The 15,991-nt window shown below is 49.6% G+C and overlaps 2 protein-coding genes across 19 annotated transcripts in view; one reads left to right on the top strand and one right to left on the bottom strand.

Annotated features, from left to right (window-relative positions):
• Positions 1 to 12,253, top strand: part of ACKR2 (atypical chemokine receptor 2) — a 59,764-nt gene extending 47,511 nt beyond the window's left edge. For 16 of the 18 annotated variants that reach the window (XM_042956374.1, XM_042956369.1, XM_042956366.1 and 13 more), the window contains one exon: positions 7,361 to 12,253. In XM_042956374.1, coding sequence (XP_042812308.1) covers positions 7,390 to 8,550 — 1,161 coding nt within the window. In that variant the 5' untranslated portion in view covers positions 7,361 to 7,389 and the 3' untranslated portion in view covers positions 8,551 to 12,253. Of the gene's footprint in view, positions 1 to 2,498; positions 2,555 to 7,360 lie in introns of those variants that run through there. The other 2 variants (XM_042956365.1, XM_042956381.1) reach the window with 2 other exon arrangements.
• A 595-nt stretch (positions 12,254 to 12,848) lies between these two features.
• Positions 12,849 to 15,473, bottom strand: LOC102956513 (5-beta-cholestane-3-alpha,7-alpha-diol 12-alpha-hydroxylase). Its single transcript, XM_015543549.2, has one exon. It carries the CDS (start codon positions 14,968 to 14,970, stop codon positions 13,465 to 13,467), a length of 1,506 nt encoding a protein of 501 aa, XP_015399035.1. The 5' UTR covers positions 14,971 to 15,473; the 3' UTR covers positions 12,849 to 13,464.
• Positions 15,474 to 15,991: the final 518 nt, after the last annotated feature.

The raw sequence follows: 15,991 nt of genomic DNA, 5'->3' as shown, positions 1-15,991 counted from the left end.
CCTTCACCCCTGTCTTTTAATGAGCTAGCCCAGACTCAGCTTGGATTCAGATCCCAGCTCTGCTACTAACTAACTGTGTGGCCTTGGGCAAGTGCCTTAGCCTCTCTGTGGCTATGTTTCCTTACATGTAAAATTGAGATAATAATAGTACCTGCCTCTGAGTGGTATTGCAAGGATGAAATGAATGGATGTGTGCCAAGTTCTGAGAATAGAGCCTGGCCCAAGGTAAGTGCTCTGTAAGTGGTGGGTATGTGTTACTATTGTTGTAATTGTCATTACACAGTAGAGGTTAATATCTGGCGTTTTCCCAAATGGAGGAGGAAACTGGAGTGATCCCCTCACTGTTACCAGTTCCCCCAAAGGCAAGTTTTCTTCTACCTGTAACCTAAGGCCAGAGCACTTTCCGCAGCCAGACCCTGTGGTCAGAGAGTGAGTCATTTCATAGCCCCTTGCCTCAACTTTTCCAGCCACAGGTAGGCCAGGAATGCAGAATGGGAAAACCATAGTTAGAGGCACAGAGGGCTCACTCCAAGCTGAGCCAGGGTAGAGTCCAGGCCTTCGGACTCTGTCTCCATCCCAGTCCTCCCAGAGCAGTTAGGGGAGCTCCTGAGGGAGGAAGCTGGGGGTAGCCAGAGGGCACATCCTGTGACACTGGTCTAGGGAGGCTGTGCCAGCTGGAGATAGCACTTGAACATGGCTGGAGTGCAAGCAGTGGGCTGGACATGCCGCATGGCCAGGGGCTCCCAAGGCCACTGTGGCAGGGCTGGTCCAGGCTGGGAAAATGACCCACAGAAGGAGGGTCTTGCCTCTGCTGTGTTCAGGGCACCAGTAAGGGAAGGCAGGAAATCAGGCAAGGGACAAATGAGGTGAGAAAAGAAGGGATGAAAAGAGGTGACAGTACTGATGAGGTCCACGGTCATTTGTTGACTGCCTCTAAGTGCCAGCCCTGTACTGGTGAGTTCCAACCCCTGGGTGTCCCCAGTCTAGCAGAGGAGGCGAGCGATTCTCTAAAGGGAACTGTACTCAAGGAGGTAGGTACCAAGGCTGAGGAGTGACCTTCTGTGAGTGCTTGGGGGCTGGGGCAAGGGTTACCCCAGGCTAGTGGCCCGGGCAGGCTTCTGGGAATGAAGAATTTAGGTTGCATTTTAAAGGATATGATTTCCAAATTGTAAGGAAGCCAGCATAATTTTTGTTCGCTAGAAGTGATTTCAGATGTTATTCTTGGTTTTACATTTTGAAAGCTAGTGTGGCCTTTTTGGGGTCACATTTGACTTTGTTTATTTGTTTGCTAGTCACAGCTGCACTGTGGGCAGCACACTCAGCATGGCTGTGCCGTGGGCACGTGAGAGGGGACAGGGTGGCCCTGTCTCCAAGGGTTCTTGGCTGGAGAGGAGGGCAGCCATGGGGTGATGTGGCAGGTGGAGGGGAAAAAGTGATGGGAGACACAGACAGGGCCATAGTGAAATGGGCAGGATTAGGTCAGGCTTCATGGGGTCCTGATCAGGGGTATGCCAGTAAAGGTTTCATAACCAGTTCTCAGTGGTAGTGGTAGTGGTGGAGGCCACGTGCAAGGAGAGGAAGCTCCAATTCGTAGCATTTGTCGCGGTGTACATATTCCCACCATGACTAATTTCAAGCTACCAACTCATCCCCAAATGAAGAATTGGTCAATTTCATGGTTGTTTGTTGGATGCCTCCCAGATGTTGTATAACTGGCTCTCATGAGCCTGTGGGAGCTGCCTCAGCACATTAATGACTTTGAATCTTCTCTGCCACTGGTTGCTAAGGTCAGAAGTCCCCCTACCAAAGGCCCATCCTTCAAATTCAGGTTTGGTCCGTGTTGAAAGGAGAGCTAGAGGGAAAGTGTCACCCGTTCTACCTTGTACTGTGGGGGCCATCCAACCTGGGGTCCATCATTTGCTGATCTGAAGCTGTGGGCAGTTGGACTCCACCATTCCAAACCTCAGTTTTCTCATCTGGAAAATGGGAATCCTAACAGTACTGCTTCCCAGAACTATGGTAAGGATTAAAAGAGAAAATTGCATCTGAGTATTCAGCTCATGGAAGGAGCTCAACTAACATGGCTGCCTTCTTGTCTAGATGGACATGGCAATATCCTCTCTCTTGTTGCCTCAACTATGACTTCTCTGAGAGGCCTTGGGAGGTGAGCCCTTGATCCTCAGGAGAAGACATTATTCTCCAGCCAAACATTCTTTCTGAGTCAAAGCTGGTGCTAGTCCAGGCCAGCAGCCTCAGGAAGTCACAAAGAGGATGATGTTACTGCTCCAGAGACAAGGCGTAGTTTGCCTTTGTGCCCTTGTCCTCAGTGTACGGGAAGCTCTGCTCACCTCGCCCTTGTCCCTCCTCTTTAAATCCTCCCTCTCTAGGTAGTTCCTAGATTCCCCCAAAAGTTCCACTGCAGAAATTCACACTGCTAATTCATACTAGATGTGAATAACTGATACCCTCATTTAATCCTCTCAAGGTATTGCTGGATACACCAAATGAATTCGTACAATAAGGAAAAGTGAAAAGAAAAAAAGAAAAAAATCAAGTGAGTCCAGAGGGACAGGTAGGGGTCAGTTAACAGAGACCTGAAGGGCAGTCAGGAACATGGTGGTCATGTTTCAGTGTGGCCACTGATCACTCACTGTATGCTTTGTATAAGTTGTTCCCCTTCTTTGAGTCTCAAGTTCCCCACCTGTGAGTTGAAGGAGGTGGATGCGATGCTCACTCACTCCCTCAGTCTGAGAAACTGATGGGAAAAGAGAGGGTCACAGGAAGTGTATTACCTATTGTCACTGTATCAAATCGCCTCAAATTCAGTGGCTTAAAACAACACACATTTACTATCTCAAAGTTCTAGAGGTCAGAAGTCTAAAATGGGTCAGCAGGGCTACGTTTCTTCTGGAGGCTCAGCAAGAATCTGTTCCTTGCTTCTACCAGTTTCTAGAGGCTGCCTGCATTCTTTGTCTTATAACTGCATCTCTCTGACCTGTTTCCACCCTCACTCTCTGATTTGGACACTTTTATGTCCCTCTTATAATGACCCTTGTGATTACATTGGGCCTGCCTTAATCACATCTGTAAAGTCCCTTTTGACATATCAGGTAACATATTCACAGGTTTTAGGGATTAGGATGTGGGTATCATTGAGAGGCCATTATTCCATTGACCATAGGGAGGCTATGTTTCACAAGGAGGTTCAGTAAAGCCTTGGGGGTATTAATAGTGAAGTCTACAGAGGCTAGACCAGCCACTGAGGGCAGTATCCTGGGCAGTCAGAATCTCCTGAGACCAAATCACACATTTCTCAAGTGGCCCCTTTTGGTGACTGTTGGATAGGGCAAAACAGAGGACGGGGATGGGATGGCACCAGGGTCAAGGCACTGTTTCTAGTGTCTAAAACCTGGGATTCATATACAGCTCAGCTATGTGATTGTGGAAAAGTAATCCCCTCCTGGATTAAATGGGGCTGACAGTTCCTTCCTGATTTGCCTTACAGGCCGGTCATAGTGGCTGTGAAGGTGCCTGACCAATTATCACAGGCACATGGGGGTGTTCCCTGATGCTGTCATTGTTGTTAACATTATTGGTGAGAGTTATGGGAGGGGCTGGTGGTCCCAGAGGTCAAGAAGACCTGGAAAGATTCCCAGAGTGAAAGATCAGGAGGCCAGAGGCCCTGAGAGGGAAGGGAACAGTGTTTCAGTTGGAAGGAGCCTTGTAAAGGTGGCCTGGGCCAGCCTGGAGCCTGCTGACCCTGACCTCTGGCTTTGATCAAAGCAGTCATCTGACTTGGTTGTTTATTAAAGCAGGGACTTTGAGAAGCCAGGTCACGATCAACGTCAGTAATGCTAGACCAGAAGAGCCGATATTTAATTATCAACAACTTTTGATTAATCATCCCTAAGGGGCACCTGGGTTGCTCAGTGGTTGAGCGTCTGACTTCAGCTCAGGTCATGATCTCACAGTTTGTGAGTTCGATTTCCACACTGGGCTTACTACTGTCAACCTGTCAGCACAGAGCCTGCTTCTGATCCTCTGTTCCCCTCTCTCTGCCCTTTCCCCACTTGCACTCTTCCCAAAATAAAAATAAATATTTAAAAAATAATCCCTAATCAGTCCCAAGTGCAGAAGAGTACTCCCTCCTCCCACCACAGCAGCTCATGGACTCCTGACACCAGCCAGGTGCTAGGGGCGTCCTTACTCCTGCCCAGGAAAGGGAGGGGCTCAGGGACCGGAGGCCCTAGATGCACAGGAGGGGAGTGGAGAACCAGGAAAGTAAGGCACAGGGTGAAGTTTCTGGCCAGTCAGGAGCCCAGCCCTATATAAAGCTGCCCAGGCTGAGCTCCTGGATGGGGACAGGACATGTGTGTGATTTTCCCAATATCTGGCCCAGATTCCATTTCACAGGAGCCCAAGGGTGGTGCAGAGGCTCAATGAGTAGGAGGACTTCAGGGACTCCCTGGGAGAAGTTCTGCCTCAGCAGCATTGTATATTTCCACCAGCTGTGAGGTCCCAATGTTGCGGATACTTAGAAGAGTCAGCTGAGGGCCTGAGTCAATATTTCCTGCAGAATTCTACCTGGAAAAAAAAATAGACAAAACTTCCAGGAAGGACTGGGGAAAATTTTTGCCATATATATGTAAAAAGCTAAATCCTTACCATATAAAACCTCTTATGAAATGAGAATCCCACCCATTAAAACAATAAATTATTCACAAAAGAAATACAAACTGGCACTGAACACATTAAAAAGTTCCACCTCGCTTTAATCAAAGAATAAAAAATAAAACACAAAGGTATAAAGTGGGCTTGATTTGTATTTCTTGGTTTATGAACCATTGTCACCAGCCTCTAGGCCCCACTCTGGAGGCCATGCATGATTGCTGCCAGAGTCATGTATTCTTTTTTATCTCCTACCTCTCTCCTTCAAAACCCTCTTCTTCACTGGTGAGCAGTCTAATGTGTTGAACCTGAAGTCTCTCTCCTGGAACACACAACAGAATTGAGCATAATTCTTATCACTGGTTCATGTGAAGGTCTCTCTTAAAAATTATTTTTATATATTCTATTTTTTTTGAGAGAGAGAGAGTATGCACATATGAGGAGGGGAGAGGCGGGGGGGGGGGAGAGAGAGAGAGAGAGAAAGAGAGAGAGAGAGAGAGAGAGAGAGAGAGAGAGAGAGAGAATCTTAAGCAGTCCACACCCAGCTCAGAGCCCATGACCCTGGGATTGTGACCTGAGCTCAACCAACTGAGTCACCAGGCACCCCTTAAAAATTATTATTATTATTTTTTAAAATTTCTTTTAATGTTTATTTATTTCTGAGACAGAGAGAGACAGAGCATGAGTGGGGGAGGGGCAGAGAGAGAGGGAGACACAGAATCTGAAGCAGGCTCCAGGTTCTGAGCTGTCAGTACAGAGCCTGACGCGGGGCTCGAACCCACAAACCGTGAGATCGTGACCTGAGCTGTAGTCAGTCGCTCAACCGACTGAACCACCCAGGCACCCCCAAAATTATTTTTAATAATACAGTTAAAACCTGGGAAACCACTGCTCTGAGGGGAAACCACTGCACTGACCTGCCCTCATCCCATGCTTTGGGCTTCTGCCCAGGCAGCCACCATCTTGAATGTTGTCCCTATCATTCCCAAGCTTTCGCATTCATCTTTTTGAACTCCTGCAAAGTATTTCTGTTTCATTTGTTTTAATTCTATTAAAAGAATATCATGTATGTATTTTTATGAGTCTTAGAAATGTTGGACATTTTCAAAAAGCAGTAAGGAGGTAGAGACTCACAGGATGGTGGTGAGGGAGTGAGGAAGGAATCTGGGACGTCTCCTATGTTTCAGTCTTAGGTGACTGAGTCAGTGGTGCCGTTCAGTTAGGTAGACGCAGGAGAGAAGAGGCTGGCGGAAAGATGATGGACTCTGTTCTCAACAAAGCAACATTTTAAGCTAACATTTACTGAGGGCCTACTATGTTCTGGGCACTCTTCATGGAGTGTGACATGCTCTGAAGTGAATGATAATTTTTAAGCCTCACAAGAACCCCATGAAGTAGGCACTATTATTATTATCATTATCATTTTACAGATGGGGAAACTGAGGAATGGAAAGGTTTAGTAGGCTCTGAGCCTCTCAACATGATGGCTCACACCTTTCTGCTACAAACCTAGATATACTGGATAAAATATGTTAAAAATATTGAATACTTATAAATAAAAATATTGATATAAAACTAAATATTTGTAATAAAATATTTTTAATATTTTAAAATATTTTAAAAATAACAAAAGCAAGGGAAATCCTTAGGCGACAGAGGTCAAAAAAATTAAAAGCCAGACTGGGCACACTAGACATTTATGGATAAAACAAATCCTACTGAAGACAAGCATTTGTTTAAAAAAAAAAAAAAAAACAACCACAAGCCACACATGAGGAAAAGTATGGTGATACAGTACATAGGTGAATTGGTATTCTCTAAGTAATAAAGAAAAATCTGAAAGATATTATCAGTTCTTTTTAAAAATTTTTATTATTTTTTAAATTTACATCCAAGTTAGTTAGCATATAGTGTAATAATGATTTCAGGAGTAGAATACAGTGTGTCTTCCTTAATGCCCATCACCCATTTATCCCATCCCCCACCCACAACACCTCTCGCAACCCACTGTTTGTTCTCTGTATTTAAACGTCTCTTATGTTTTGTCCCCTCCCTATTTTATATTGTTTTTGCTTCCCTTCCCTTATGTTCATCAATTTTGTAACTTAAATTCCACCTATGAGTGAAGTCATATATTTGTCTTTCTCTAATTTCACTTAGCATAATATACTCTAGTTCCGTCCACATAATTGCAGATGGCAAGATTTCATTCTTTTTGATCACCAAGTAATATTGCATTGTGTGTATACATCACATCTTCTTTATCTGTCGATGGACAGTTGGGCTCTTTCCATACTTTGGCTATTGTCGATAGCACTGCTGTAAACATTGGGGTGCATGTGCCCCTTCAAAACAGCACACCTGTATCCCTTGGATAAATAGCTAGTAGTGCAATTACTGGGTCATATCAGTTCTTTTAAATGATGAAGGGGAAAATAAAGAGGAGAAGCCATAATGAAATAAGTGAGTCCTGTGAGAACATCTGAGGTTAAGCTATCCACCCAGGGTGGCATGGCTAAAGTGGTAGGCTCAGGTTCCCCACACTTGTGCTCTTCCTCGCTGACCTACAGGTACTGAGGTCAACGTGAAGAGTCTGCTGGGCCTCCCAGAGCAGCAGTAAAAGCGGGTTTGGAGAGAGGTAGAAAGTGCCTGGTTTCATCTTATTCCTCTCCCACTGTACTCTGGTCCACAGAGCTCCAGAACTGGGCGTGTCCTCCTGACATGGCCTCCACCGCCTCCCCTCTGCCGCCTACCACTGAGGTTGCCAGTTCTGAGAACAGCAGCTCCTTCTATGACTACGAGTACTACCTGGAGAGTGTGGCCTTCATGCTCTGCCGGAAGGATGAGGTGATGTCCTTTAGCAGGATCTTCCTGCCAGTCTTCTACAGCCTGATCTTTGTGCTGGGTTTGGGCGGAAACCTCTTTCTTCTAGTGGTCTTGCTCCGGTACATGCCTCGCAGGCGGATGACTGAGGTCTATCTGCTGAACCTGGCCATCTCCAACCTCCTGTTTGTGGTGACACTGCCTTTCTGGGGCATCTCTGTGGCCTGGCATTGGGTCTTTGGGAGTTTCTTATGCAAGATGGTGAGCACCCTCTATACCATCAACTTCTACAGTGGCATCTTCTTCATTAGCTGCATGAGCCTGGACAAGTACCTGGAGATCGTCCACACTCAGCCCCACCACAGACTGAGGACCCGGGCCAAAAGTCTGCTCCTGGCTGCCATGGTATGGACTGTGGCCCTGGCTGTCTCCATCCCTGACATGGTCTTTGTGCAGACACATGAAAACCCCACAGGCGTGTGGAACTGCTATGCAGATTTCGGAGGACATGGGACCATCTGGAAGCTCTTTCTCCGTTTCCAGCAGAACCTCCTGGGGTTTCTCCTTCCACTCCTTGTCATGATCTTCTTCTACTCCCGCATTGGCTCTGTGCTGGTCAGGCTGAGGCCCCCAGGCCAGGGCCGGGCTCTGAAGATAGTCGTAGCCCTTGTGGTGGCCTTCTTTGTGCTGTGGTTCCCATACAACCTCACCTTGTTTCTGCACTCACTGCTGGACCTGCAAGTCTTTGGGGACTGCAAGGTTAGCCAGCACTTGGACTATGCCCTGCAGGTGACAGAGAGCATTGCCTTCCTTCACTGCTGCTTCACTCCCATTCTCTATGCCTTCTCCAGCCGCCACTTCCGCGGGCACCTGAAGGCTTTCCTCATCACTGTGCTCCGGCACAACCAGGCACCTCGCCCTGCACAGGCCCCACTGTCCAGCTGTTCTGAGAGTAGCACGCTCACTGCCCAAGAAGAAATGACTGGCATGAATGACCTTGGGGAGAGGCAGGCTGAGCACTCCCCCGACGTGGATGACACGGGAGAAAATGAAGCCTGAGTGGCCATACCACAGTCTGGTGAGAGTGGATGGGACCCAGCTCAGTTGGGCATCCACCCAAAGTCCTCTCTTCAAGGGCCTCATGGACCATGTTGTCAAACCCAGTGGTCAGTTCTCAGTTCTCAACCATCAGCAGCATTTACTTACTCCTGCCTCTTCCTTTCACTTTCTTTATTGCCTTCCAGGAAATCATACTCTCTTGCATGAATCGCTACAGTAGTGTCCTAACTGACCTCTGTGCTTCTTATCATCATGCTATGTCCTGTCATCTGATCTGCTCCCGGCAGCCAGCATGATCACCCACCCTCAGCCATCACTGCCGTCTTCCTCAGAGTAGTCCAAGGCTTGCCACCCACCAGTGTGCCCTCTTCCCTGTAGCTCAGCTGGGAAAATATTGTTGCAGTATCGTTTAATGTCACAGCTTTGATGGCACTGCCAAGGGTCTGGCAAGCCGGAGGGCCTGGAAGTGCCCCACCTGGGGAACTTCCCAGGAACATGAGAGTCAGCAGGTGGGATGCCAGGTGAACATGGCAGTCCAGGAGGCTCTTCCTTCTTGTGCTTCCCATGCCCCTCTCTGGAGCCTTCAAGGGTCCCTGGGGCCTGCACAATCAAGTCTAAATTTTTTGTCTGGCTTCAGGGCTGGAGCTTTCACACGTAGAATCCCATACGCCATCTTACCTTTATAGTCCGTCATTCCTTTTCACTTCCTGGACACCAGGTACCCCTTGTCTCTTACACATTCCCACCTCTATGTTTTGTGCTTGCCCACTTTCTTGTGTAACAGGGATCATTTTTTCAGCCAGCTGTCTCCTCATCCTTGTTCTTTAGCTGTCTCTCCTAAGGCCCCAGAATCCCCCTGTCAGGAAGGACTCTGAGCTCCATTGGTGCCCTGGGAAATGAAGCTCTGTATCTGAAGGTGGTGATTTGTTTGAGGATGTGGGGGAGTGGGGTTCTATTTTGGAGCTCCTGAAATCTGGTGCACAAGGGACCTCAGTCCTGCCCACATAGCAGCCTGACTGGTGAGATACAGCCTGAGCTGTACCAACTGGGTCTAGGTACCCAGAGTCTCTGACATCGTATCCATGATGCATAGATGAGATGGGATAAGGTATGCCAGCCAAGGGACACCTAGCAGGGCTTATCCCCAGCACTGGCAGATGTGTGTACGTGTAGTCTATGTGCACATGTCTGTGTTGCTGTGTGGGCTGTGCATAGTACATATAGCTATGTGGATCTGATATGAATGTGTCACTGTGTCCTCTGGGCCTTGTGTCTGTGTGTTCCTATGTGTCTTTCTCTAGCTGTGTAAGTGTGGGTATGTGCTCTCTGCAAACAACAGGTATATAAGAAGTGCCCTGAAGCCGGTGCCCAAGGGGCAGGGGAAAGGGTGGCCACCAGTGACCCCTCGATCCCTCTCACTGTCCTAGTTGCCATGCACTGCAGCTGACCATAGCGAGGGCTCTGACTACAGCACAGAAGGCACTGGTCAGGAAGCAAGTTGGAGCTGGGCTCTCACAGCCCAGGCCAGGACAGAGACCTCTTCATCCTGACCTTACTTCCCAGTCCGCACCTCGGTTCCTCCTGCTGCTCTCCGTCTGCCCACCCAAAGGCCTAGTTCACTGGCTACACTGCTCACGCCTTTCCAGGAAAGCTCCCAGGATTCTCTTGGCCCTCAGACTCTGCGGCAAGATGGACTCTTCCCCTGGCTGACCCAGGGAGAGGGACAGGCATGGCTCTGCCTCTACCCTGTGAAATGTGGTTTGAGGGTTTACAGCTATTACTGCTTATGGAAAAAATATTTTTCTTTCCCAGGTACCTGCAGTTCCACCTTTGGCATGCCATCTCTGATCTTACTTTGTGATAGGCTATCCTTAGAGAATACACATAGTGGGCTTTTCTTTGAGGGAGAAAAAAATTTGGTGCAGAAATGAGGATTTGGGGGTCAGGACTGTTGTGTCAGGACAGGTAGTGATTAGATGTATCCTTGGGGGTCTCAATCTTCCTACTGCCTCAGGGTCCTTGCTAGGGAAGGAAGGGTGGTCCTTGCAGAGAGTGTGTCCAGTCCCCATGCAAGGGGCGTAGGACAACAGGTGCCATGGGCCCCTCCTGTGCCCGCAGCTGGGCATTGGCCCCTACATGCACACTATAATCCTGGGTGCTCACTGCTTCCTGGGAGGCCTGTTGTTATGGGCTGTGGGACGGTATACTTATAGTCACCCCACACCTCTGACCCACTGAGGCTTCCCTTGGTCCCAGGTATACCCTCAAACATGCAGTTCCTGGGAGATCACTCTCAGTTGAGACCTCTTGGTCTTGACTTAATGGATTTGGGCCCTCAGTCCTGCCCCCCAGCCTGTTGACAGGCCAGGCCCTTGGTCTCGATTTCTTTGGGTATAGGGAAAATGAGGGTGTGTGGCACCTGAGCAGTGCCCAGGAGGTGTGTGAAGGCCCTGCATCTTTGCCTGTATCCCAATACCTGCTCTGGCACAGGGCCTGGCTGTGTGGGGAGGTCATTGATAAGCTCTCCATGGTGGTTTCTAGCCTCTCAGTCCCCTTCTCCCTCCCCTGTTCTCCCTGTGTGTCTCTTCTTGTGCTCCTGGCCCCTTGTGGGATAGGTTAGGATATCCTGGCTTCTCCAAGGCAGTCAGAGCTCTGTCAGGCTCTAGACAGAGGTTGTCATTTGGGGGCAGTTAGACCCAGAGGAAGGCAGACTCTGGCCCACAGTCACATAGCTAGTGGGGACAGACTCCTGCCTCCAGCCCCAGCCCCAGCCCCAGCCCTTGCCTGAGTTACTCTAATAGCCTGTTATCTTGGCAAAACTCAGGGCAGAACAGCCAGCCTCAAAAAAATGCAAGAGGCCAGTCACAGATTTGGGAGAGGTGAGTGGAGAGAAGCCCCACTAGGCATCCTTGCAGGGGGGTCTCTGCTGCCCGGCCTCCCTTTTCCAGGACCCTACGCCAGCTCCCAGTCACTGCTCCTCCTGTCCCAGCCCCAGCCGCAGCCAGGCCCTGCCATCAGCCAGCTGTGGCTCTGGTAGCAGCACTCCCAGCCCTGGTAGGCAGGCCTGGCAATGGGACTGTCTCCATTTCACATGCCAGGAAGCTGAGTGAGGCCAGGGAGGGGAAGGAAATGATTTGAGGACATGAAGTAAAGTAGCTGAGACTGAGCCAATTTTCTATCGTTTAATCTCCATTTAGGGAATTGGGGGTCAGGGATGAAGTAATAAGATACCAAGCCCTGTGGGCTGCAGTCCGGGGGAGGGGGCAGGAGGAGGAAAGCAGGAAACAGAGAGCAACAAGTAACAGATGTGCTGGGACACAAGCTGTGTCAGGGGAGCCTCAGGGGAGGAAGCCCATTTCTGGCCAGAGACTGGAATGGGTGAGATCCAGGAAGGCCTCCAGGTTGGCAGTAAAAAGCAAGCAACTGTACTTTCCAGACAGTTCCACTGGAGAAAGTTGGCAAGGCTGAATTGCACTGGATTGAACATTTGGGATCAACTGTGGCAAAATTTAAATGTTAGGTGCACGGAGGCGACGGGGAACCAGAAAAGTGAAAGTGTGACAGGCAAAAGGTCTGGCGAAAGGTCTCTGGCAGCTGGGTGCACAGAGGGCCAGGCAGGCCTGGTGTGCAGAGTGCTGAGTCATAGGAATGGCAGTGGGGCTGGGGAAAAGAGGACAGTTTCGGAGGCACGACAGAGGGTTGGACTGACAGAACTGGGGCCTGATTGTATGTGGGTGAGAGTGGGGAGGAGATCAGGTTTCTCCCAGATCTGTCCTGGGGGATGGGGTGGGTGGTGGTGTCCTGAGCAGAGGCAGGCGGCGTAATCCGGAGAAGGAGGTGGTTCAGGACAGAGGTGGGGAGACAGATGCTGAGTTCTGTGTGGGCCACACTGAGTCAGAGGTGCTGTGGGACCCCAGCGGGGAGATTGAGGGTCTGGTAGTAGGAGAGAGCTCTGAACTCACCTGTGGTTGTGGAGACCACAACACAGGAGGGGTTGAGACCACCCTGAGGTGGGAGTGTGGAGGGGAGACAAGGGCACTGAGGGGGGGGGTCTTGAATAACTCCTATGTGAAAGGAAGCGTTTCTCCAGACCTGCTCTATCTAATTCAGGAGCCACTAGCCACATGTGGTTGGTGAGCACTAGAATGTGGCTAGTCTGAAGTGAGATACACTGTAAGGGTAAAAAGTACGTACCAGATTTTGAAGGCAACACACACACAAAAAGAAATTTAAAAAAAGATATATATATATATATATATTTTTTTTTTACTAATGTTTTATATATATAGTTTGTCCCAATGTTACTAAAAAATACATATTTTTACTAATGTTCTTATACTGACATATTGAAATGCTAATATTTTTGATCTATTGGGCTAAGTTAAGTATATTATAAACATTAACTTCACCTGTTTCTTTTAACCTTTTAAAAAAAAATGTATCAACTAGGAAATTAAAAATTACACATGTGGCTTGCCTCGTATTGCTTTTGACGAACCTGAATTCCACAGGATGTGGAGTAAGCATTGAGGAAGATAATACAGTGAGGTGGGAGGGTGGAGGTTAACATTTGCAGGACACTGTGTTACTCATGATGACTGGTTTCTGTACGGCAAGACTCGTCAAGCTATGCCATCATTCCCCCAACTAAGTTTCCCCCAGATTTCCCCCCCTTCCCCTGGACTTCATATGAGAGGAAGGTTCTGCGGAACCCACGGTGAGAGATGGTGTTTCAAGAGAGAAAGATAAGCCCATCAGGTGGCTAGAGGAAAACCAGAGAGCAAGGAAGGCGACCAGGACACCGGTAGGAGGTATCACAGAACCGGAGGCGAGGGTGGGGCTTCAGAGGGGTGAGAGGAGGCCAAGACCCTAAGGGAGCCTCCCTGGCCAGGCCCGCGGCCCCCTTGGCGGAGCTCACTGGGCAGGACGCAGGCGGTAGCGGAACCGCACCTCACGGCTCGGCTGTGTGGTGCCAAAGCCCCAGCGCCGGGGGTCCACAGGTGGCACAGGCGTATCAGGATCCACCAGTTCCAGGTCAAAGTATGTGACCATGAGCAGGACAAAAAGCTTCATCTCACTGAGGGCCAAGAACCTCCCAGGGCAGATGGAGACACCCGAGCCCCACGGCATGGTATAGTGGTGGATCTTCTTGCCTGACTTGTAGAAGTCCACTTTGCGACTACCGTTGGGGTTGAGGAAGCGATCGTATTTGAAGGCCGTGGGTTCCGGGTGGATGTCAGGATCCATGTGCACTGAAAGATAAGGGAAGAGGGCCACGATGTCTCCACTGCGGAGCAGGTACTCCTGTCCACTGGCCATCTTCAGCGTATGGTCACCGTGCACCACTCTGAGGAGGGTGGGTGCGGTCCCCAGCCTCAGCGTCTCCTCCATCACGCTGTCCAGCACTGGCGTGTGGTGCAGGGCGCTGATCTCAACGCCAAAGGATTGCCTAGCCTTCAGCTTGGCCTCCCCTAGGACTTGGGCAGCCTCCTCCCTCACAGCACGCATGGCTTCCGGGTGCTTTAGGAGGAACAAAAGGGCCCAGAAAGAATTAGGCCCCGTGTTCCCCTGAGAGGCCCAGAGCATCATGAAGTTGAACTTGTCTTGCATGGCTGGGGCCGTTCCCTGCTCCCTCAGACACTGAAGCATGTAGGAGATCCAGTTGCTTATGCCATTCTTCTCCAGGTGGTGGTTCACGGAGAGCATCCTGTGGAAGAGCCGCTGGAGCCGGGCCACTTCTAGCCACTCCCAGGGCCCCAGCAACGAATAAACAAACCTGGGGAACAAGAGATCAAACTTGCGGAACTGGACAAATAACTCCTCTGCCTGTAGCAGGTCCTGCTCCTGGTTCTTCGTACAGCCAAATAAGCTCAGGTAGCCGGCCTTGAACAACACATTGTAGCAGAAGTGGAAGAGGCCGTCTTCGCGCCAGCAACCAGCATCCAGACTCTGGCCCGTGGGCCCCAGTATAACCAAGGACAGGCTGTCCAGCATGGTTTTGTTGAGATCCTCCAAGCCATCCCCCATGAGGTATTTGGTGCTGGCAGAGTGTATCATCCGGTGGTCTCCCTGCATGGAGCGGTAGCCAAACACCTTTAACACCAGTTTTTCTGCATATTTCACAAAGTCGAGTTTTCTCTGTGCATCCTTGAGGATGGAGCCAAAGGAGAGCGGGTCCATGACAAAGGTGAAGTACTGGCCCCCTAGCTGCACTGTGAACACATCTCCATGCTTGGCCCGCATATACTTTAGGAATTCAAACATATTCTTCCGGAAAGCCATGGCATGGCCCAGCCAGGGTATGAAGCCCTTATCCAGAGGGGGCTCCTGGGGTCTGCGCTGCCGGAACAGCCCCAGCAGCCACAGGCACCCCACCATGGCCACCAGCAGGGTTCCCAGCACCAGACCCCAGAGCACCATGGCTATGCTCTTCCAGGTTGAGCTCTGGACACACTGTTCTCTAAGTGCCAGAGAGCTTTTGAGAGGCCTTGACAAGCTGGGGGTGGACCTGGACCTTGCCCTGTGGCAGAATCCCTGGCAAGACAGTACCTAGGAGCAAAATGTTCTCCTAGATTTAGCACTTGCTGCAACCTCGTCGTGTGGAAGGAGGGGGTGGGACCAGAAGGAAGCCCAGAAAGAAGCCTCTCCTCACCAGCTTTAGGCTTTGCTGTAATCTTTTCAGACCCAGCCCCAGAATGGTATCTACAAAGCTCTCATGGATCCCACCCCATCCCCACGATTTACTGACCATTCACACCTGTATTTTTTCAAGGATTCATTTATTCATTAGTTTACTACCTCACTCAGCATAAATTCAACACTCATTTATTAAGTTTCACATTTAGGGGTGTCTCAGTGGCTCAGTCAGTTAAGTGTCCGACTGTTGATTTTGGCTCAGGTCATGATCTCATGGTTCACGAGTTTGAGCCCTGTCCTGGGCTCTGCACTGACAGTACGGAGCCTGCTTGGGATTTTCTCTCTCTCTCCCTCTCCCTGTCTCTCTGCCCCTCTTCCACTCTAAATAAATAAATTAAATTAAAAAGAAAAGTTTCACATCCTGTCCGTTCCTCATTATTGAATGACCCAGAGAGCCTCCCAGACTGATGACTCTTAAAGCAGAGGTTCAGACTACCATCCCTGAGCCTCTGGACTGGAGCCCTACCCCTGGCCTAGTTTGCACACTTCTCTAGCAAGAAAGACAGATTCGGAATCTTGGAATTATGAAATGTCAGAGATGAGAAGGACTTCAAACCAATCACTTTCTTTCATGATAAGGGTGTAGTCTCAGAGTACAGTGGGAACTTTCTCTCACTGCTGTCCTGGCTTGGGTGAGGTGAGCTGACCATTTACTGGGGGCCTTCTGTGAGGTGTCAGGCTAGGTCCCTGCCAGCAGGCCCAGGAAGGAGAAAGTTCTGCCATTGATTCTAAGGCCATTGTTGCA

Source organism: Panthera tigris, chromosome C2, assembly GCF_018350195.1.
Source record: "Panthera tigris isolate Pti1 chromosome C2, P.tigris_Pti1_mat1.1, whole genome shotgun sequence".
Classification (NCBI taxonomy): Eukaryota; Metazoa; Chordata; class Mammalia; order Carnivora; family Felidae; genus Panthera; species Panthera tigris.
Note: the sequence above shows the minus strand (reverse complement) of the source record. Positions and strands in the feature narration are given on the sequence as shown.